The following is a 22,753-nucleotide window of genomic DNA, read 5'->3' on the forward strand; positions in this document are numbered from 1 at the left end:
CCTAACTAGTTCAGTCCTGTGTGAAGTTTTTAAATTACTCAACATGTCTACAAATGGAAGACCTTAGTAATAACTTTACAACTTTGTATTTCTCGTATACCTTTATCCCAACTTAAATGTGTTAAAATCCAAATGACTACTCAAAGCTTCCCTCGGTTGCCTGGATTTCATTTAGGAAATCCCCTCATTTGTCCCCGATTTCAGATTCACAACGCATCGGAAGGTCCTCGCTTGTATTTTGTAACAATTTATGTGAAGTTAAACTTCACCTGAGCATTTCCCTTGCCGCCCTGCACTCTGCTCTCTCGCCCGATGGCAACCGCGGGTTCCGTTCCACAGAGAACGACACGGGAAAAGCTCAACTCGACTCAAACTACATTATCTTAAAACCCCTGAATGGTCAGAACTGTTATTATGCACGTATTACGAACAATCCCGCTGTTTCAAAATATTCTTAAGGTGGCCATGGAAAGATCGGGACTCAGATATACCCACCATGTTCCTAAAGCAAACGCTTCACGTGCACAAAAAGAACTTGACGGCACCTTAAGAAACTTGAAAAGGCGTTCATTTAGCAGATCTGTATAGGGAGGTATTGCCTCTCAAAAATAGCTGTGAGAGTGGCTGTAACTTCATATAACTGATGAGAGAAGGGGAGAGTGCCTTACATCTTTCTTTTCCAAAGTGTTGCTTCATGATTACCATCTAAACCCTGCTGGGCTGAACAGATTGGTTCGATAATTACATACAATAACTGCAGTGGGCAGGTAACCCTCAGCTGGCACAGGGCAGCTCCCCTGTGAGAACTTCCATATGCAAACTGCACTGATGGAGTGCATTAGGTACATCTTTCCTGCCGGTGCACAGGCCTGATTAACGCCAGCCAAGACTCCAAGGTTAGCATGTCAGCAGATTTGTGATGCATTAGGCAGGAATAAACACAGACACTTTTGTTCGTTCGGACCAAAATTAAGGAGGAATATTTCACTACTCTATTGCTTTCCATACGGGAAATAATGCATTTTCCGATCTTGAGGGGGCAGTTTTTTAAATGCTCATTACAAAGGGGGCTATCCAATACATTCTTAAGAACCTAGTGTGTTCATCTTGTTTTCAAGCGTATTTAATAAAAATAAATAAATAAATAAAAAAGAGCTTCCTTAATCCCCATGCAGGTAAATGACACAGGAATGAAAATCAGCCAGTATTCAAGCAAAAACAAACCACCCGTGTTGTCAGCACCACGCAGTAGGTAGAACACTGAATCTCAGGTGGGTATCTCCAGCCCAACTTTTCTGAGAACGTGTTTAGTTTTGACAGAAAGGACCAATGGTCTACAGGAAAAGACCAATTTAAAAAAACAAAACACAAATAAACAAAAACCCTTCCAGTTTAATAGCATGTAAGTTAGTGTGTCATTTCTACAAGACAACGAGTAAAATTCCAAACAATTCACTGGCAGCTTCTTTCTCCCGACTGTCTCCAAATGCTTCATTTCATTATTTGTCAACATCCTGGGCTTCAGACAGTGTGTATTTTGGTTCTCTTTGAACAGAAAACGGCTTCACAAAGGCACCACACTAATCTCTGATTCTGTCATATTCCACACCAGGTCCCACAAAGTGCCTTTGCATTTATAAATGAAATCAAAATATTGTACGACACACAAGAATAACTTACAAACTCAGAACAGAGTTTTCTTTTAATTCAGCACAGCTAAAATATCTGCAGAAAATTAGGTTTATTTCAAAGGGCATTAGCGTATGTGTTACACATTGTATTTTTGAAGTGTTCAGATATGCTAGGCTAAAATTTAGTTAATTAGCAGCTTCTCACTTCCAGCTTAGAAACAGGGAGACAAATCGGCTAGATGCATTTGGACTGATAATTTACTAATAGTCTAAACACTGACTAGAGACCAGTCAGAGACTTAAAGCTGTTTTAACGGGGCAAAGAATTAAAATCTTCCGAGGCAAAAACCAAAGACCTGTTCATTCTCTGCTTCCCAGGTCAGAGACCAAAAGATCACCTCTAGACCCTTTCAACAGCCTCTGGGAAAAGCCAATCAGATGTCTGGCTATAGCAAAGGAGAGGAGGTTCCGGGCCTGTGGCTGGTTTTTCCTCCTCATTACAAAAATCACACATGTTTATTACAGAGACTTAGCGGATACAGCCTTTGGAACCGTGCATGTGTCAATGAACAAAGAATTCTAAATACAAATAGGTGACTGTACTAATCAGTCCATCTTACTTTGTTCATTTGGTTGAGGCCACCTAAAGTCACCATGCAGAGAGACACAGTTTATAAATTACTCCTCCATACGTTCACAGCAACCAGAAAAACAGGCTGTTACTCAACAGTAACTAAAAAAGATCGAATGGATCTTCTGCGAAGGTGAAGCAGACGCGACCGGGGGCTTCAGTTAAAATTCACGATGCAGACAAAACACTGAGGCTGGGGAGGGCACGAGGCCAAGGGAACCGTGGGGTGTTTCCCAGCTGGGGGTGGGGAAAGACCAGAACTCGGAGCTCTTTGTTTTTACAGGGTTGCCATCTCGGGGCTGCGCCGCCCCACTCACCCTGGGCAGGAGGCGGCGACTCCCGGTTGCTTTGCCTCCACATTGACGTGTCCCTTCCTAAAGGGGTCAAGCCCACGGAGCGGTGCGCCTGGGGAAGCCCAGCGCTCTTCACCTGCGCGCTCTCGGTGAGCCCCGCGTGGCACTGTACGTGGACACACGTGCGGGTCTGCACCTGTCCGGCAACCGTCCACCGAGCGCCGTGACGATAAAGAGCTGACTTCCCATCGTACTCCAAACCCTTTGCAAACTGTGTAACGTTGAAGTGGGCATCCAGCAAGTACAGATGTATTTTGAGGAAAAGCAGGAAAAGGTCAGATGTAATTGGAAAAAGAAGAAATGAAAAGAAGTGGGTCAGGAAGCGAGTAAGGGACTTAAAAAGAGGGGCAGATTCATTTGAAGAATAATCTAAAGCTATTCTGCTAGAATGCATTAAAGTGATTTATTGTTTTAAAAGAGTTCCAGTGATAAAGGCTGTCACAAGAATCGCGAACATCACCATTTCCTTCTGCAGTAACTCCGGCCTCCGTGTTACTGGGGGCGGAGAACCCAGCACACATTGACCGAGCGCCTACTGTGTGCCCGCAACTGTTAACAGGCTTCGCCCTCAGGTTGAAAAAGACATGCTAACAAACAGATGAAAGCAAAAGACTAATTTCAGCTTCCAGAAAACCATTAAGCACACGCAAGTGAAATTTCTAAAACCGTACGTATGGAAGTCCTATCAGATCACTGTAGAGGTCTGTAAGTTGTCTCAAGTCCAACGTGACCCCCCGCGCGCGGAATGTCATTCTATGAAGGATCAATCCATACACAAACGGGACACATGCGCTGCAGCAGGGTCCTCGCACAGAGTCGTGACACCGCGGCGATTCTTTCCAGGAAGCAACTTCATTTGTGCTGTGGCCCCGCTCGGGTGGGTTCGTACCTGGAGAACTGAGCCCCGAGCGCCACGTGGTGTAGATTTTCATACACTTCCACTTTTTTGTCTCTCACACACAGCAACACACAAACATGCAGTCTGATGGGGCGGTCTCACGTTACAAGGTCGTGAGGGATGCTGTCACGTACGCGTATAGCCAGGATGCCTTGAGGTTTTTGTTTTCGGGGTTTTTTTCCCCCTCTCCTTAGGGAGGGGGCCCTACCACAACATGACTTCATTTTATTCGTTGTTGTTATCTGCTTCCATTCACGTGTCCCGTCTACATGTTTAGTTATCTACTCTGGACGTAGGAAGAGGAAGTACAACTCCAGTAAATTTTGCTGATTTTAACAGGTCTGGGGGACTGGGTTTAACAAAAGAAAATGTTTCAATATAGGATTTCCCATGAGGAATGAAGGATTCCCTGTTATCAGCTGAAAATGAACTAATGACACACAGTGTACAGAAACAAACAAAAAACCAAAAACTAAAATCTCCAGTGACCGTAACATGGGAGACGGTCTGCAAGGAGCTGAGAGTGAAACATGCTTGGTTTACTCTTGTGGGGGGAGGACATAGATTCGGGTTATCTTGAAACATTCACACACACACACACGTTAAAAATAGATGTTTTAAACACATAAGTGTTTAAAAATAAGGGGGGAGGGATATTTGACGGACAATATTTCAACCTCCTTCCACCCAAACTCTAAAGCAATGAACACAAAGGACAGTTAAGAACTATTTCAGCAACGGACAGTGACAGTGCCTCACACCATAACCTTTGGGAAGTGGTGGCCAAGAACAGTCAGACACTTCTAGAAAGCAACATGAGGCTCCTACCCAACGCTGAACCACACTGGAGAAAGATCATGAGGGAACACCATTCAGGAATCTTTTGACACTGAAGTCCAATTTACAAAATGTAAATAGGAAGCTTGGAAAGGAAGACTCGAACAGCCCCCGAAAGAGACCTTCCCTACTCCCACAGTGCCTCATCAAAAGCTGGACACGCAATTCTGTTTCTCCCCTGGCTGAGAAGAAGCCTGGAGAAAGAGGGCAGAACAACCACAGTCATTCAGGACAAATTATTTTCAACAATAAACATGATTTACCAAAATAGATGACTAAAGAGAAAACAAGTAAATGAGAGCAAAAGCCATGGAGAAGAAACCCCAATGAGGCTTCTCTCACTGTGAATTTAGATTTTACCAAATGTTTGCCTCTTCTGGCTAGGAAGAGAATGGAACAACTACTGAGGACAGATGATTTGGCCCACTGTACCAGCTGAGCTCGGCTCTCCAGGTCCTCCCCAAGTATGAGCTGCAGGCAGAGAAAGTCCCTTTATAATACAGGGTATACCATATTCATGGAACAAAAAGGAATATTGTGAAGATGTCAATTGTTCCCAAAGTGATAGGGTCAACACATTCTCAATCAAAATCCCAGAAGTATTTTTGTAAAAATTACTAAACGGATTATAAAATTTATGTAAAGCCAAGGCACCAAGAATAGCTAAGACAAAGAGAAGAACAAAGTTGGAGGGCTTACACCATGAGATACCATTATGAAGCCAGTAGTTCAAACAGTGTGGCCAGGCAAAGATAAGTAGGCCAATGGTATAGAACAGGATCAAAACACAGATGTGCAGACCCAAACACATATGGTTTGAAAGCCTGCTACATGCTGTGGGGACATTATAGTCTTCAATAAATGGTTCAAATCAACGAATAATCCACAGGAGGTAAATAAACATGGACTCATACCATGCACAAAATCAGCTGCTGGTAAATCGTAGACCTAAATGCAAAAGATAAAATTTCTTGACAATGACCGAATATCTTCACGATCTTGGTAGACAAAATGTTCCCAAAACAGAATACAAAAAGTACTAACCATAAACAAAAAGACTGATTAATTAGGCTTCATTAAAATGAAGGACTTTGGCCATCAAGAGATACCATAGTGACAGAATGAAAAGATAAACTACCAACCGTAAAAAACAAACAAACGAACAAACAAAAAATGTGTAATACACAGACTGCATATATACGAAGTAGTCAGGTCTGGCAAATCAAAAGAAAGCTGACAATCACCTCCCCTCCCCCCTACCCCGCCACTTTTTCATGGACAAAAGATTTGAAATGCACCTCACAGCAAAAGGACAATGGAGACTGACGGGCATGGGAAAAGGTGTTCCAAATCAATACTCTCAAGGAGATTAAATTAAAACCACAGAGAAATACCAGCACACATCTACCAAAATAGATAAAAATTAAATATAAGGCAACAAATAGTGTTGGTGAGTGCTGGTGAGCAGCCTCTCACAGGCTGCTGGTGGGGAGCATAAATTGGACAGTTGCTGTGGGAAACTGCCTGGCATCAGCACTGAAGCTACACGTTAAGTAAGTCCTCTACCCCGTAACTCCACTATGTATATACCCCGCCGGAAATCAATGCATTGACTTCCCAAAAGAAGCTAAAAGAATGTTCTTAACCGGCATTCTCGCAAGTGCCAAAAACCGGAAACAGTGCACGCGTCCATCACTAGAAGGGATAAACGAATTACGATGCAGTCATATAATGCAGCGCTCAGTACACAGTAACGAAAAATAAACGACTCTGGTTGCATGCAACAGCATGGAAATTCAGACATATAATGATATGATCGACACAAAAGGGTACATACATGTCGTATGGTGCCGTTACTGCAAATTTTCCTTAAAGGGCAAAAGCAATGTATGGTGTTGTAAGTCAAAATACTGGTTACTTTTTTTTTTTTTTAATTTGTTAATCTGTATTTATTTTTGAGAGAGAGACAGAGTGCGAGTGGGGGAGGAACAGAGAGAGGGGGAGACACAGAATCCAAAACAGGCTCCAGGCTCCGAGCCGTCAGCACAGACAGAGCCTGACGCGGGGCTCGAACTCATGAACTGTGAGATCGTGACCTGAGCTGAAGTCGGCCGCTCAACCGACTGAGCCACCCAGGTGCCCCCTGGTTACTCTTAATGAAGGAATAATGGCTGAGAGGAAGGCATGAGAGAGGTTTCTGGGGTTCAAGTAATGATCCAGACCTCGATCTGGGGGATGTTTAAATGTATATGTTCACTTTGTAAAGTTCAAATTCCACACTTATTTGTGCATTTTTCTGTACACACATCATGATCCCACTTAAAAATATAGGGCGAAAAAAGCTCCTTGACAAAACCCAGACAAGTAAGACAAGATTAAACTACAGAGCTCAAGCAGCTAAGGAAGAGAATCATTAGTCAACACTGAATCCGCTGACCTAGAGAACTGTGGCTAAACCACCAAGTGAAACACAAAGAAATGTATCAACTTCAACAACCTAAATTTATGTAAAGAAAATACACTTTCTGCCACGCAGCATGCTCAACCAGCTAGACAGACGTTCACCAAATTCAGAGGGTTTATCTGGGGCAATCTGACTGAGACTACGGGCTACGTGGTATAAATTTAATACTACATGGGGGGCAGTCACCTCAAGAGACAGGAAGGTGGCCACCAGAGTGGAAAGCCTTTACCCTTACTCAACTCTTTGCACCATGTTCCAGGCTGAGTGCCAGCAGGGATTCATTTCACCACGGTTAATGGTTTTTCAGAGAAACTCTAGGAAGGCCAACTAGCATAATATAACTTAAAAAAAAAAAAAAAACTGGAATATATGGGAGTGGAAAGAAGGCTACGTACACATCATTCACAGGAAACAAGAGTATACACTTCCTGCAAATTGCAGGGCCACACGTTAGGCCTACTCACTGAATCTCCAGGGATGAGACTCAAGAAATTCTGACAAGCAGCCCTGTTGTTGGCTTGGGCAAGCAACTTAATCAAGGCCGTGCAAGAAAATAGCTAGTGGAGGTATTACCTTCCTTTTAACTTGCTGAGTTCCTTCCAGTAAATTAAGCTGTTCTGAACCCAGATGGGACAGGGAGGAATTCTTTAAGGATGGAACCACATGCTATTGGTCTTTATAGCCCCAGGGACCTAGCCTAGACCAGGTGCATAAATTAGACTTTTATATCGCTGAATGTTGGTTTAAGAGAACACAATGAATCCAGTAACTGCTGGAACTACTGCCCGCTTCTCAAGTGTTCAGTTCTAATCAACAAGGAAAATCTTTGGCTGTGTACTTCCTAAAGGTAGAGCGGTACTTAGTTTTTTTCAGCTTTGGCTGTAGGTTATCCCCAAATCCTGTGCTTTAAATAAAACTCTCTGGCTACTGAGGCTGAAAACATTTTCAAGTGGGTAAATTCATACTTCACTCTAGTTTCCAAATGTGCTGCACCACAACCAAGCACGATTATAAAAAAAAGGATAGAGACCTTGCTTCATTCCGCTGCAGATCAATTCTCGTAGGTTTCTGCCATAATGGACAACTCTTGGGAACAGAGAAATAGACACTGAATTGATTAAACCTTTCCCTTTCCAAAAGAGAGTTGAGTGTCATAAATACAAAGAACATATACCTTAAAAAAAGTTTTAAGAGATTATGACAAAGGGAAAGGAAAAAAATATATACTAATTACAAGGTTAAACATAATTTCTATGATTGAGCATCATAATTAGCTCTGAGCTTCCTAGTAGCCGGAGCAAAATAATGACATCTTGATTATATACCCTTTGCTAAAAAAGAGATGGACCATTAATTTGTCAAAGGAAAACTTGCCAGTCAGTGCAGCTCTGCCCTTATCTGCTCTAGATGTGGGCTATTTACAATGTATTTGAAGAAAATGTTCTCGGGCTTAAAAAAAACAGTCTGGACCAACTCTTCCGTGTTACAAAAAAAGACAAAAGGCCAACAAAGTTAACAACTCACCTACAGTAACATGGCCATCAAAGTGTTTCATGATCTCACCTAATCTTAACTGTTATTAACTTTTTTTTAACACAAAGAATAGCCCTGTGTCAGTCAGCCATGAGGGAAGGAGGGAAAAAGCAGGAAACTAATAAAGTGGGAAATCTAGTAACTCACTTGATACTCATTTTTGCCCTCTAAACGAAGCTTTCTTTCTGCAGACAGGGGTTGGCCCAGAGGGAAATCTCCGGCCTTCTGAACTACCCAAGGACACATGAGGACTGTGACGTCACAGACCCTGGTTCTGCAGAGCACTGACCTACTGGGCTATGAAGTCAGCCAAGCTGCAGAAACCACGTTTTCTCCAGCACGGAAGTCCCAGCAACGGCGCCCTGCAGAGTAAGGGGCTGTGGCACTGGACTAGGTCTCACCACAATCGATCTTTAAGTTCCCAATCGGCAAAAATTTAGAGGAAAACACCACAGACGCTGGCTACGAATATTGCCGCACAGAAAGTCTGGCCTTGGCAGGCACGTGCAAAGTCCAAATCTGCTGCCTTACTGAACAATTCCACTCGGGCCGCCATTTTATCCCCTGCACTGCAAAGCTGGACGTGGCTTTCCGCACACTGGCTGACCACAAAAATGGGGCGATGCCATTAAGACAAAACTTCCAAAAGGAAAAGACATGTGTACATAGATGCAGCGCATAATTTCGGATCCTGTGGTGAGACTACAAAGAGACCTAATGTTTGCCAAAAGCGTCAAATTCATGATACAATTTCAAAATTCTTATCTCCTTTAGAAGTTAAAAAGAGTTACAAAAATCTTAAGATGGTGTTCCTTATTTAAACCCTTTTTCTCACAGTTTGGAATAAGAAAGGAATGTACTGGAATTTACAGTCAATGACAGTAAAAACATGCAACGCTACAAAAAAATATTTTTCTGCTAAAAGTACTTTCCCTTTTCTATTTAAAAGCAGCGAACGCATTTTATTCAATAATTTCAGACTGTAAGGGAAATCACTAAATTAGTCAGTAATTTAATGATTAAAAATAACGAAGAAGTTGACGTATACCTGTCAAATCTAAAATTTTTAAGTGATACCAGGAGTTATTTACAGGCCAGCACAACAGTTCACCCATCAAGCCCATTGTTAATATCGCTCTCCAAAAAAATTAAACCTCCTTATATGAAGATACATCGCTTTACATGACGACATTTCTGTAAAAAACAAAATAATGTTCAAATGGTGGGGGCACCTGGGTGGCTCAGTCAGTTAAGTGGCCGACTTTGGCTCAGGTCATGATCTCATGGTTCACGAATTCGAGCCCCGCGTTGGGCTCCGTGCTGACGGCTCGGAACCTGGAGCCTGCTTCGGATTCTGTGTCTCCCTCTCTCTCTGCCCCTCCCCTGCTCTCTCTCTCTCTCTCTCTCTCTCTCTCTCTCTTTCAAAAATAAATAAACATGAAAAAATTATTTAAAAAAAACACAAAAAACAAAACAAATGGTGAACACTCCCCACCAGCAAACCAGGAAACTATCAAACACTACTTTTCAAATAGTAATTTTCGAACCCCGACTTTCAAATGGTGCACTGTGACCACACCAACAAGCGAGGAAGAGCTAAGAGCCCAGAGCAACCCTGCCAGGTGGCCTGGGAGGTAAAAACCCCCCAAACCACGGGCTGAGTGCCCCATTCAAATTCCCCTGCCAGATATCAGTATCCCACATCAGAATCTTGCTAGGAATTTACGAACTTGCCACGGGATAAAGAAACATCCATCCATTTTTCTACAACCGTCTATATATTTTTCTGTCTTATATCACCTTATATGATGGTGATAAATATTTAATTGCCGAGCAGTCTGTTACAATCTTCTTTACTCATTGACTTTCCGAAAATTAGTACTTGCTGCAATTATCACCACAGGAAGCCAAAGGATCACTTAGTAACAAAATTCACCTTTGTTATTGGTTTTGCTCTCAGGCCTCCGTTCTCCACAAGGCCGAGGTCCAGCTTGCCATCGTCCTTGCTGCCTATGGCTCTCAGTCCTTGCAGAAGAGTGTCTCGCAAGTTCTGATAAAGAGGTTTCTCGGCGTAGTCCAGTAACTTCACTGTTTCCATGTATTTAGCAATTTCATCTAGAAGAATGACACGATTATTCTGTAATCTTTCAATCAAAATACAATGTACTTAGCTCTCACTTCTAAGAAAGTAACTCACAGTTACAGTAGAATTAGACCACATATCTGTATCTGGTTAAAATACGTTTTTTACAATCATTTCTTCAATGGAAAGTACGCTTTCGAAGTCAGGAATCGTCAGGCGAGTCAAATAAAAAACATTTTGAGATGTAACGTGAAACACATTTTTGTCATCGTAAGGGACGAAAGATAAAAGACATACTAAAATCTAAACATGCACGAAAACAACCGCCGTCGTCTTAAAGCTACAAAACCAGAACAGGAAAGGGCCTTGGACAGATTATGAAGTAACATGTACCTAAAGATCAGGAATATCACGGCCAATATCTTTTGCCATGGAAGCCATCGGTCCCACAGAAGACAGCTGCATGCTTTGTCTGCGTACGTGAGAAATCAAACGTACCAAGAACAAGCTGAAGAAAGGAGAGGGAAGCGAGGCCTAGTTTTCCCATAAAAGAGAAAAATCAGCTTCTGAATGACGAAAGGCTTCCTGTGCACTGAGGCAGAAGCGCACCCCTGGAAAGAAATCTTACTAGTCAGGATCAACACCTCTCGGCACCAGAAATCCATCCTGAGGCGACGGACTCGACGCTCCCCCGCCTCTCCCTTCCAGTGCCCTCCAGGAAGCTTGTGCGCCCACTGCCTCACACGCTGGCTCTTAGACCCCTACCTGTCCTCTCCAATCCCAACAGATCCAGACCCAAACTCCTGATCTGCCGCTAAGCCTGCTCCGCCGCCGTCCCCCCCCCCCCCCCCCCCCCCCCCCACCCCCGTTACTGAGAATGCCAAACTTCCAGCTCCTCAGGACAAAAACCTCTCCCCACACCCCACACCCAGAAAACCAAGAGATCTTGACAGTGCTACACACACATACACACACACCTTCGTTCATGTGAGTATTGACTGGCATTCACTATGGGGCAGGCACAATTCTAGATACTCGGGATACGTGAGGAAAACCGAAGTGAAAATCCCTCCCTTCAACTTTCTTAATCTGACAAAGGGGGTCTCTGGCAAACCTACGGCAAACCTCACTGGGCATGGTCACACAGGGAAATCTTCCCTTCCGAGAGGGGAAAATGTGAAGCATGTTCACGACTCCTGTTCAGTATAATAGCCATGTACGCTTTCAGTCAGGACACGAAGGCAAGAAAAGAAACAGGCATAAAGAGTGGAATGCTTTATTCACAAACACAACAGCGTATGCAGAAAATCCTAAGGAATCTATAAAAAAAAAAAAAAAAACCTAGTGGCACTAATAGGTAAATTTATCAGGGTCACAGGATACAAGGTAAATATAAAAAAAATCGATTTCTATATACTAGCAACGAACAACTGGAAAAATAAGATTTTTAAAAAACTGATCACTTACAACGGCATCAAAAGCTGTCAAATACCTGGCAACATATACAGTGAAGGTGGGTGAGATTTTTGCAGAGAAAATTATAGAACAGTGAGATAAATTAAGTCGGACGAAATTAAGTGGAGGATATACCACATCTGTGGACCGGAAGATCCAATTGTAAAAAGATGTCAGTTAATCTGTAGAGTCAATGCCATACCACTCAAAATTCCAGCAAACTGGAAAGGGAGGGGATGTGTGTGGAATTGACAAGGTGATTCTAAAATGTACACAAAGGGTCAAGGATAGCAAAACACCAGAGTCAAGTTTAAAGAACAATATAGTGCTGGAGGACTTAAACCACCAGATAATCAAGACTCAAGATAAGGCCAGATAGAGTAATTATGACAGTACGGCCCAAGAATAGACAAAAGACTAATAAAAAGAAAGGAGTCCAGAAACATCCACAGATCCACAGTTGATTTAAGACAAAGGCAGCACCGTAGGGTAAGAGTGGTTTCATCAAGAAAAGCTATTGGGTCAACTGTTTACAAACACAGGGTGGGGAAGAAACCTGGCCTCTCCTCATATAATGCACAATAATCAATTACAGATGGAATATATAACTTTATGTGTAACTGGCAATCTCTAACTGCCAAAAAACTGGAAATAATCCAACATTAGAACAGATAAATGGTGGCATATAAATACAACAATTCTGTTAGAGATGAGAATGAACACATCACTGTTTCCCGTGCGACAACGGGGCCCCGGGAGGATCGAATGCACAGCACAGTGACTGTAGTTAACAACTGGTACCACAGGGGCGCCTGGGGGGCTCAGTCAGTTGAGTGTCTGACTTCGGCTCAGGTCATGATCTCGCAGTCCGTGAGTCTGAGCCCTGCGTCAGGCTCTGTGCTGACGGCTCAGAGCCTGGAGCCTGCTTCAGAGTCTGTGTCTCACTCTCTCTCTGTCCCTCCCCCGATCATGCTCTGTCTCCCTCCCTCTCTCATTATCTCTCTCTCTCTCTCAAAAAATAAAATAAAATAAAATAAAAAACACTTAATAATAGGTACCATAGACTGGAAAGTGGCTGAGAGTAGATCTTGAGCAGTCTCACCACACACACGGACACACACACAGACACACACACAGTTAACTGAGGTGATGGAAGTGTTAATTATCTTTGATCTTGCTAATCATTCTCCAATATAAACCTATATCAAATCACCACACTGTACACTTTAAGTGTATACAATTATATTTGTCAATAAAGTTAAAAAGTAAATAAGTAAAAACATTAAAAGAAAAAAAACCCGTGCAACAATGGGAACGAATTTCACAAATACAATACTGAGTCAAAGAAACGACTCTACCAGAGATACAAGTTAATTGTATCATGAGGGCAGGGATTTTTACCTATGTTGTTCGCTCTATGACTCCATTTTTATACAGCTCGAAAATAAATCTTTGGGGTTGGAAGTTAGGCTAGTTATTTATTAGGCCAGAGAGGGGCTCGTGACCAGTAGGAGGCACAAGGAGGGACTCCGAGAAGCCTGTAACATTCCATTTCTTGTGTGGCTGGTAAGACTGCAATTTTAAATAGCCTGAGGTCAGGGTAGACTTCCCTGGAAAGGAGACAACTGAGCGAAGACTTGAAAAGACATCTAAAGACATCTAAGTATATGCAAAGTGACCGCCTCTCTCCCACTGCCCCTTCCCCTGCTTGGATTCCTGTGGCAATCACCCAGCCTCAGCCTGCTCCAGCCGAGCCCTGCCTTGCCCCCTTAGCTGTCTATGCTCAGAACAGGAGCTACAGAGATTTCCCTTAAAGACAGACACTGATGTCATTCTTCTACTCTAAACCCTACACTCTTGCTCACAGTGAAAGCCAAAGCCCTTCTGATGGCCTAAAAGAATGCATTCCTCAAGTACACCAGATACTTCTGTTCCTTCTGCCTACAACCCTTCCCTGGGCTTCTCTAGCTCCCTCCCCATCTCAGACTGCTCAGATGTCACCTGCTTAGTAAGGCCACCCTGACCACTGCACTTAAAATTTCAACCCTCCTCCCCAACTCGATTCCCCACCCTGTCCCCGCATCTACCAATTCTATTCCCTGCTTTCTCTCTTCCCCCATAGTACTAACCATATAATCTACTGTAAAATACACTCCTGTGTTTACTGTCTCTCTCTCTCCCAACTACAGCATTAGCTTCATGAAGACAGGAATTTTTAGTTATTTTGTTCACTGGTATATCCCTAGTGCCTAGAATGGTCCCCGGCATACACTAAGGCCTCAATTAAAAAACAAAAAAACAAAAAAACAACCAGTTGAATTCATGAATGAAATTTGGCTCCTTTCCCGAAAGCACTGAATAATAATGTAAGCAAGCTCAGGTACCCACTCAGCCCACCTTTGGAAAGGGAACTGCCGTGTCCGGGATGACAAGAGGCCCCAGCACAATGGCTACACTCAGAAACGCCTAAGCTTTTACATCGCGGCATCTTCCATGGACATCACGGCTCTTCCTCCCAGAAAACAAAACCCCCATGAACATTTAAGAAGTCTTTTCCTACCTGGCTTATTTTTCTCAGGAAAACATTTGTCCATCAAACCTGCAATATTTTCTCGGTATCTGTTAAAAATTAAAGAATGAGTCATTGTTGGAAGCTGTATGCCATGGAAACTTATTAATATTTAATACCAGTAAATAGCACATTAAGCAGCACTGTGTTACATCCTAAATATGCTTACAGACATTCTTCTAAAACAAACTGAACAAAACACCAAAGACCCTTAATATTTAGCAAGTACTTTCTTATTTCCACATTAGTATCAGTTAAAACTATAGTTTCCATTGAGAAATCCTGACTTAAATACATCTACCTTATCATGATTTTACCCAAAATAATTTAAGTTTTCCTTTACCTAATTTTGGAATCTCTAACATAGTTAGGATCTTTCAAATTATCCTCCCAAGGAAGATGGCCACTAAGCCACTGGATCATGCAATAACCCAGTATTTCCAAATCACCACGTCTTGATGGGGCTACGAATATAAAAGAAGCAGCAGGTTAAGTACACCAAAATAACTTTAATGTATGATTTCAAATATATATAAAGCAGTAAGGTAAAACAGTCAATTGTACAGTCTTGTTTTTCATCCAAACTTATCACTGCATTTAATAAAATACTAAATAACTCTCGGGCAATATGAGAGAAATAATCTACCTCCAGCTAGCAATTTACTTTGAAATCCAAACTGGCAAACTCTAGAATTTCAAACTGAGACTGCTAGTCTAGGAAATAAATTATAAAGCGGTGACACATCTAATATTGCCCTTGGAAAACATGAAGATCTTAAAACTGCTGTATACGAAGGGGCCCAGAGAACCGGGGGGTTTCAGCTCCTCCCCAGTGCTGGGCGCGGAAAGAAGAAATGCCCGCTGTAGAAACAGGCCAACTTTGTAAGTGACAAAGTAAAGCTTGCCTGCTACAAAGTTGTGGCTGCACGAGGAACTTACAGACTTTTAGGCAGCAGGGGACGGGGGAGAACACCCCACATTCGACTAAGCTAAATAAAACCAAAAAGAAACCGTCGCCGAGCTGACGGAACCACCTTCACTGCTAAAGCTGAGGTGTTTTTGAAGGACAGAAGGAAAACGGGGGAAGACACGGGTGGCCCAGTCACACAGCTGCAGGAGACCAGCCTCCTCCCGGGTCTTCCCCCACCCCACCTTGCCCCTTGAGGTCTCATTTATTGTATCTACTTATTTATGCAAAATTAAGAACCACGCAGGAGTTCAACCAAAATGCTGGCGGTGCATTTCTTGGTCAAGCGCTGCCGACATACCCACGCCGTTGTGCGCATCGATGCTGGTGAATTCGATCGTGCCATCGTGACATCTTTTGGGGTCTTCTTTGTATTCTTTGTGAATTCCTTCCGGGCAATACCGGTAAGCAAGGCCATAATCTACCAAGTACACCTATAAACGTCCGAGCACCAAGAAAAGTCAAAGCCAAAATGATTGCACGCACACTCCTTTGTGGCCCAGAGACAAAATTCTGTCACTGGATTCATCCGCAAGGCCACACGACTGCGCCCCAAACAAGCGCGAGCCAATAGGCTAACATCAGCAAATACTTAATTCTCAGGGACTTTTTACTTCAAGAAAAACGTGAAATGACCATGTCATTATAGTCCAGAGAACAGGAGCCCACATTATACACACTTTTGAATAAGTATGTTATCCTTATAATTAATCCTGTCTCCTCGACGTGAGCAAAGCTTATACATTTTACACCTTTTCTTACAGTTGGTCTAACACAGAACTGAGCACAGAGGAAACCACCGAACCTTTAGCTGCAATACAACTGCCCCACACCAGGTCTAAGACTGACTTGGATGACACTCGGTGCGGTAACGATCTTCTATTCCTCTGCTCCTTCACTTACAAAATAATCAAATATCAATTCATTTCATAAAAACATTTCAGAGTACAATAATGACCTGAAGAACTTTGAGATGAGGCTCTTATCTGCATTTAAATATTACACATTAAAGTCAAGTTTCACAATTAAAACCAAATTTTAATATTACAGTGCACCTCTCTGTGGGCACGTACATGTGGGTCTGATGAGCATACAAAGCCAGTACATTCGGCTCTCTGCTTCTCCACAGCCACATATCATATCTCTAATTGTGGGTAAGTGGCTCCCAAACGTAGGCGTTTGATCACAAGAGGAAACTGAAGTAAAAATATGGGGACGGATCTAGCACATACATCGAACACCAGAAAAAGAATCCCATCCAAAGCATATGCCCGAAGGATAACAGAAGTGCAAAAATATTTTCCTATAAACAAAAGGCAGCATGTTTTCGTTAACTGCAAACTGAAATAAGCCGCACTTTCATTTATTGCACTGTACAAATCCAGTTCACTTCAATTAATGGAACCCTCATGGTTGAGGTTCTCAGCGATGTTTTGTTTGCTTGCTTGCTTTTAACCTTTTTAAAACATCTAACACAAGACGTCTGGGAATCCCGTGATGGCCCGGAAGAGTTCCCCAACAGCACGCTACGGCGTGGCGACTTCCCTCTGTTATCCGTGTAGAGATCCCTGACCGCCGCCGTCACGGAGACGGAGGACGGGATCAAACACCTGAGACGGTAGAAAATAAAGGGAAGGCCAAGGAAAACGGAAAAATTAAGCAAGAGGAAGTTAAAGACAGGTCCGAGAAAAAGAATACAGTGGAGTACCAACATACACACACGGAAAATATCTAGTCCTTGCTCACGCGCTATCGGGAAGACGCGAGAACACACACGGGACAGATGATGTGCAGTGGCCCGACGATGTCGTGCCAACTAAACCTCACTTGAACCGAAATCGTGGCAACGGCTTCGGGAAAACCACGTAAAGCCCTCTACTCCAGCCAAACTGATCCAAATAAAGGTACAATAACATTAGCTTTTCTCTTTTCCTTAAAAAGTAAAAATTACAAAGTGAATTGTAAGAAACTAAAAAAATGCACACTTGAATTCCAAACACTAAGGGCATACAAATTTAGACAGCTAAGATATTTCTGTAAACCAATTGATTTGAATAATCAACATGTTAAAGACCAAATTTTCCAAGTAACAGAACACTTACATTTGATGGATTTCTTGAACAAAGGAAATAAAAAAAATGACAAAGCAGACAGGCAAACATAATTCATCGGTGCACTATATAATTTTAAGCTTCCACCCCCAAATAGCTATTTGAAATTCATTTTGTATCACAAGCGCTTCTTCTGAATACTATTTAGGACAAAATAGCCAACTTGATAAAGTGCCAACAAATCGCATCAAAAATGTAGAATGTTAACTAGATAAAAGTGTCAAGAAGAAATATTATTATTACCATATCTACTTCAAAAAGTAAAACTTCTGCACAGGTTCAAAAGTTCAAAGCAACCGTATCTGTTTTCAAACAACAGCTTTTAAATAGTAGAAATTAAAGTTAATAAAGCTACCTGGTCAGGATTCTTGTAGCTCAGAAGAAGGTTTGAGGCCTTGATGTCTCCGTGTACATACTCGTGCTCGTGAATGTACTCCAGAATATCCAGCTAAGAAAGCACCATATAGAGTAAGTTAGTGCAGTACCCAACACTGACCAGCAGAGGACCGAGCTTCAACACAACTAGCCTTTACGGGATTAAAACAAGAGGAGTGTAGCTCACTTACAATTCTTAAGCTCAGCTGCAAGACAGTTTTCCGAGAAAACCTTTTGGCATTTGCTTCGTATATTTTCTGAAGGTCACTCCCAAAGCGATCCATTATCATAAACCTGTAACTAAAGACAAACAGGGAGAGTCAATGAACGAAACGGAACTCCGGAAAACCTATCCTACAATGACTCCCCTCCTTTCAGAGTGATTTCTTCAAGGCAACGTTCGGTAAGGAAGCAGAATGAAGAGGGAAGAGAGGAAAAAGAAGGAAAGAAAGAAAGACATTTGAAACAATTTCTTCCAACTAGAAATCTCCGGAGTTGGGAGTGCTTCGCCGTCTGCCTTTCACCTTGAAGGCCTCCTCCTGTCTCAGCCAGTAAGCTTCCTGAAGACTCTATTCCCCGCAATAGTGTCTAGAGCCCACAGACAGTCCAGCAGACTCATTCACAGTGAAGATAAAACAATCTGAGACCAGGATCACTGATTTTTCTCCTACTAAAGTTACCTTATACTTCTAGATAACAGCTTGTTGCCTGTGACTATCGTGTTTTTCTCTATTTTCAGGGCACACTTTAGCAGTACTAACTTCCTACTAAAATCAAGACTATCAGGAGACACGTAACAACGGCTGAATTCAATAAAACGGCGTAAATGGCGTTAAAGGGCTGCACGTTAAATATTCAAAGGACGAGATTCAGGGAAGAACCACCGCCCTGGGGAAATGAGAAGATTTCTGGCTTTGCCCCAAACCCCACTGTGTCACCCTGGCCAGATCACACGACCTCTCCAAGCCCCGATTCCCACCGCGTCAAACGAAAGTGGGGCCTCAGGCTTCCCGAGGCCTTTGCTGGCACTCGAATTCTAACATTCAACAGCCTCCAGGGACACTTCTGTGTGTGCCCACGGTGGCTGCAACACCCTGGCTCCAGGAACACAGTGCACCTTGTGCTCTAAGGGGCAGCTTTTATCTTCATGAAGTCTCCCGATTCTGCCTCGTCCGGTTAAATCAATACAAACCAAGACCACACTCACAACGTACCTTCCGATGGGAATAAGATGAACGATGACCGTCCCAACGACAGCCGGCGCTCAGGGAAGCCTGGTCTGAGCAAGGCACTATTCTGAGTACTTCAGACGGACCAGTGTGTGCCAACCTAACGTCACCCTCGTGAGGCACGGGCTCCTATTCGCCCCATTTTACAGCAGGACAAAACTGATGCCTAGTAATCTGTCCTCCAGGAAAGGGGGGAGCCACGCTTTGACCTCTACGTGAAACATATCCAAATAAATAAATGTCAGTGGTACCCAAAAATCCCACTTATTTTTAGCTGAGAAGCCTACGACGTATACCACATGTCCAGTTCAACAGAGAAGGAAAGCTAACATTAAAAGACAACAGGCCAAAATTACAAAAAAAAAAAAAAAAATCGGGATTCTATCCACTTTTGAAGTGGAAGAGAATTGGAGATCATCTTGTCTAAACATCTTTTGATAAATACATTAACGTCTACAGAGGTAAAGTGATTTGTCCGAAGTCATGTGATTAGTCAGAGGCAAAATGTATTCATTCGTGCAAGATTTTCCAGGACAATGTGACCTCTAACTTCGTAAAGAAGGAACAGTAATGGGACTTCCTGGTTTCCTCTGTCCACGGGTTCGGAAAGTTGAGGAATGGGACCGGGACACACACACGTTCATTTTTACGGTAAGTGATGTAATTAGTACAGAATAGCACGTGGGCAACAAACCTCTGCAGACCGTCTAAACGAGGGCTAAAATACAACTTCATTCCACAGGAGACCCATGAAGACACCACTCTGAGCACATCTCTGTCTCTAGTCACAGGCCACTCCACGACCACCGTCAACAACCCCCCCTCACCGCCTCACTGTTTCTAAATTACACACGTCAACCGACATTCCCATCACCCGTGTCATTTTATCCGAGTCCCCAGGGAAGTGCACGTTGATGGTTTCACCTTGCACAAGTTACTTAGAAACTACGCTCATGTGACTCCTCAGGGGTAGACGCAACCTTGCGGAAGGTGGCGAAGGTTCCCAGACTGCCACGCTCCTCCTCCCTCCTCCCCCGGGTTTTCATTATCGGGGTGAGGCTCTTTCTCCCTTGCGCACGCTCGCCCTGCTCCCTGTTAGACATCCATGGCCACCACGTGCCACAGAGCAGGCCGGAAACCACCCTCGACCCCATTCATGTTACTCTCCTGCTGGAGACACCAGCCTGCCCTCCGACGGTTTTCTACATCAGCAGTTCTTAACGTTTAAGGGAACGAAGACCCCTCTGGGAGTAAAAGCTAACGCAGTATTTTAACATATATTCCAACTGCTTTATGTTACCCTGATTAAGTGGGTAGCTGTTATTCAATTTCACAGGGGAGGAAATGGAGGCCAGAAGGAACAACTTACCAGTCACACACATTTTAAGGAGCAAAACGCAGATCTGGAAACCCAACAGACTGGCTCCAGAATCCTTGCTCTATATGTGCTATTTCTACAGAAATTTTCACAAAAACTCTAGAGACCTGTCCCAGCAACACCGTATACAACAAAACGCTATCATTTCAAGAAGTTCGCACACTCCCTAAGAGATACGTGGATCCCAGGATAAGAACTTCCAAGTAAAACTCAGCACTGGCCGCCCACCCCACAACTACCTCTCCTCCCCATCCTTCCCAGAAGAGCACCCATTTGGTCCAGGCATTCCATCCTCTTCCACGTGGCCACGTGCTTCACCCCACCAATCATGGCAATCACTCTGCCCTTGCCAGTGACCCGCTTAAGAATGAGCACTGACAGGGGACGCCTGGGTGGCTCAGTCGGTTAAGCGCCCAACTTCAGCCCAGGTCATGATCTCGCGGTTCGTGGGTTCGAGCCCCGCATCGGGCTCTGTGCTGACAGCTCACAGCCTGGAGCCTGCTTGGGATTCTGTGTCTCCCTCTCTCTCTCTCTGCCCCTCCCCGCCTCCCTGCCTCTCTCTCTCAAAAATAAACATTCAAAAAATCATAAAAATATAAAAGAATGGGCACTGATAAAACCCTGACCAAGAGAACATGAGAGAAAGGGAGATTTCCCCGCCATGAAAGTGAAACACACAACACACAACAAGCAATACCTCCTTCTGCTCTTGGCAGCTGTGTCCGCATGCGATGCCTAGAAATGGGGCAGCCACCCTGAGACCACACAATGGAGAATTAATACAGAACAAGTTCAAGGGCTTCCCCTTCGGGCCAAAGTGCAAGATAAAGGCAGCTGGGCTCCTAATGATCACTGAAGGGAGCGGAGTCAAAGCTGCCCTTTGCGTGTAGCTGAAAGCACCATTACCAACCTACCCCCAGGTCCACAGTAAGCTGCCAGCCTTACTCTCTGAAGTTCCATTCACTCGCTCAAATATTTCTGAAATGTCAATTATGCACCCAATTGGAGGTTTTCTCCAACTCAGCTGTGCTGACAACATCCTCTCCCTTCTTGGAACTCCTGAGACACGAACAAATCAGTCACACGGTTTAGCACACGGCCGCTATAATTGCTTCACACAAGTTTGTTTTTCTCACTGGCTAGGCTGAAATTTCATAAAGAGGAGGACGCTGCTGCGAGCAGACCGGACATCTAGTACGAAATACCGACCTGGAACCTGAAGGCTCCCTGTTGTCACATCAATCGCACGGAGTTTTTTGCCTGCTTGCTTGTTTACGTGTCAGGGGAGAAAACGCACGGGGTGCATCTGCCCGGTTCCCACTCATCGGCCGGGTTCCGGGCACTTGCTAGAGCTCCGCACAAACCCTCCAGACCAGAGGTGACGCCGTGTTCCTCTCTGCCAAGTGTGTGCCACGCGGCCCAGATGAAGGCCCAGCGGTACCTGCACGTGCTCGCTAAACAGTGAACAGCGAGTGCTTAGAACAGAGGGAAGAGAAACAGAACATGCATATGTTTACCTCTTTCCACTTTTATCATGTAGACCGGACCCCCAGTACTTAGGAACACCCAGGTACTTCAGTTTATGGGTACGAATCCACTTCTGAACTACAAGTTAGGAAAAAAAAAAAAAAAAAAAAGCTGTGATTTCACTTGTTTTATGTATTTTTTTAAATCATTAAGAGAATGTACTCACACATGCATTAAGACTGCACCTTTTTCCATAAAAAAAGGTGAACATTATGATCAGCAAATAACAAGTACCTTACAATCAAAGCATTTTTAGTAACCCACCAAATTTTGTCATCCTGCTCTAAACATCATCTTTAAAATGAAAAATCTGGGGTGCCTGGCTGGCCCAGTCGGTTAAGCACCTGACTCGATTTCGGCTCAGGTCATAATCTCATGATCATGAGATCAACCCCCACGACGGGCTCCAGCCTGCGCGCCTGCTTAAAACCGTCTCTCTCCCTCTGCCCCTCCCCGGTCGCGCAGGCATGCGCACCTGCACACACGTTGTCTTTCAGGGGGAAAAAAAACTGAAAATCTGTGGGAGGCATTTAAAGAAAGAAAATCAAACCACAGCACTGCAGTTGTAGTCACCAACTCTAATTATGTAAATGTTTACCCTCTGCTCCAGAAAGACTCACATTTTACCCAATCTAGAAGTTGTTCACCTCATTCTAAAAGTCTTCAACTGGGATATCAAGCTGGAGGGGAGGGGAGGAGAAGGGAGGGGAGG

General features: G+C 43.6%; 1 protein-coding gene across 4 annotated transcripts in view; it reads right to left on the minus strand.

The window, feature by feature from the left end:
* Nucleotides 1–22,753, minus strand: part of VRK1 (VRK serine/threonine kinase 1) — a 76,886-nt gene that overhangs the window by 5,875 nt on the left and 48,258 nt on the right. For 3 of the 4 annotated variants that reach the window (XM_049612190.1, XM_049612189.1, XM_049612191.1), the window contains exons 5-11: nt 22,032–22,119; nt 18,099–18,207; nt 17,888–17,980; nt 15,723–15,855; nt 14,798–14,918; nt 14,446–14,504; nt 10,284–10,462 (exon numbers count right to left, since the gene is read on the minus strand). In XM_049612190.1, the coding sequence (XP_049468147.1) occupies nt 10,284–10,462; nt 14,446–14,504; nt 14,798–14,918; nt 15,723–15,855; nt 17,888–17,980; nt 18,099–18,207; nt 22,032–22,119 (782 nt within the window). Of the gene's footprint in view, nt 1–8,494; nt 10,463–14,445; nt 14,505–14,797; nt 14,919–15,722; nt 15,856–17,887; nt 17,981–18,098; nt 18,208–22,031; nt 22,120–22,753 lie in introns of all 4 variants that reach the window. The other variant, XR_007453597.1, reaches the window with a different exon arrangement.

Source organism: Panthera uncia, assembly GCF_023721935.1.
Source record: "Panthera uncia isolate 11264 chromosome B3 unlocalized genomic scaffold, Puncia_PCG_1.0 HiC_scaffold_1, whole genome shotgun sequence".
Taxonomy (NCBI): Eukaryota; Metazoa; Chordata; class Mammalia; order Carnivora; family Felidae; genus Panthera; species Panthera uncia.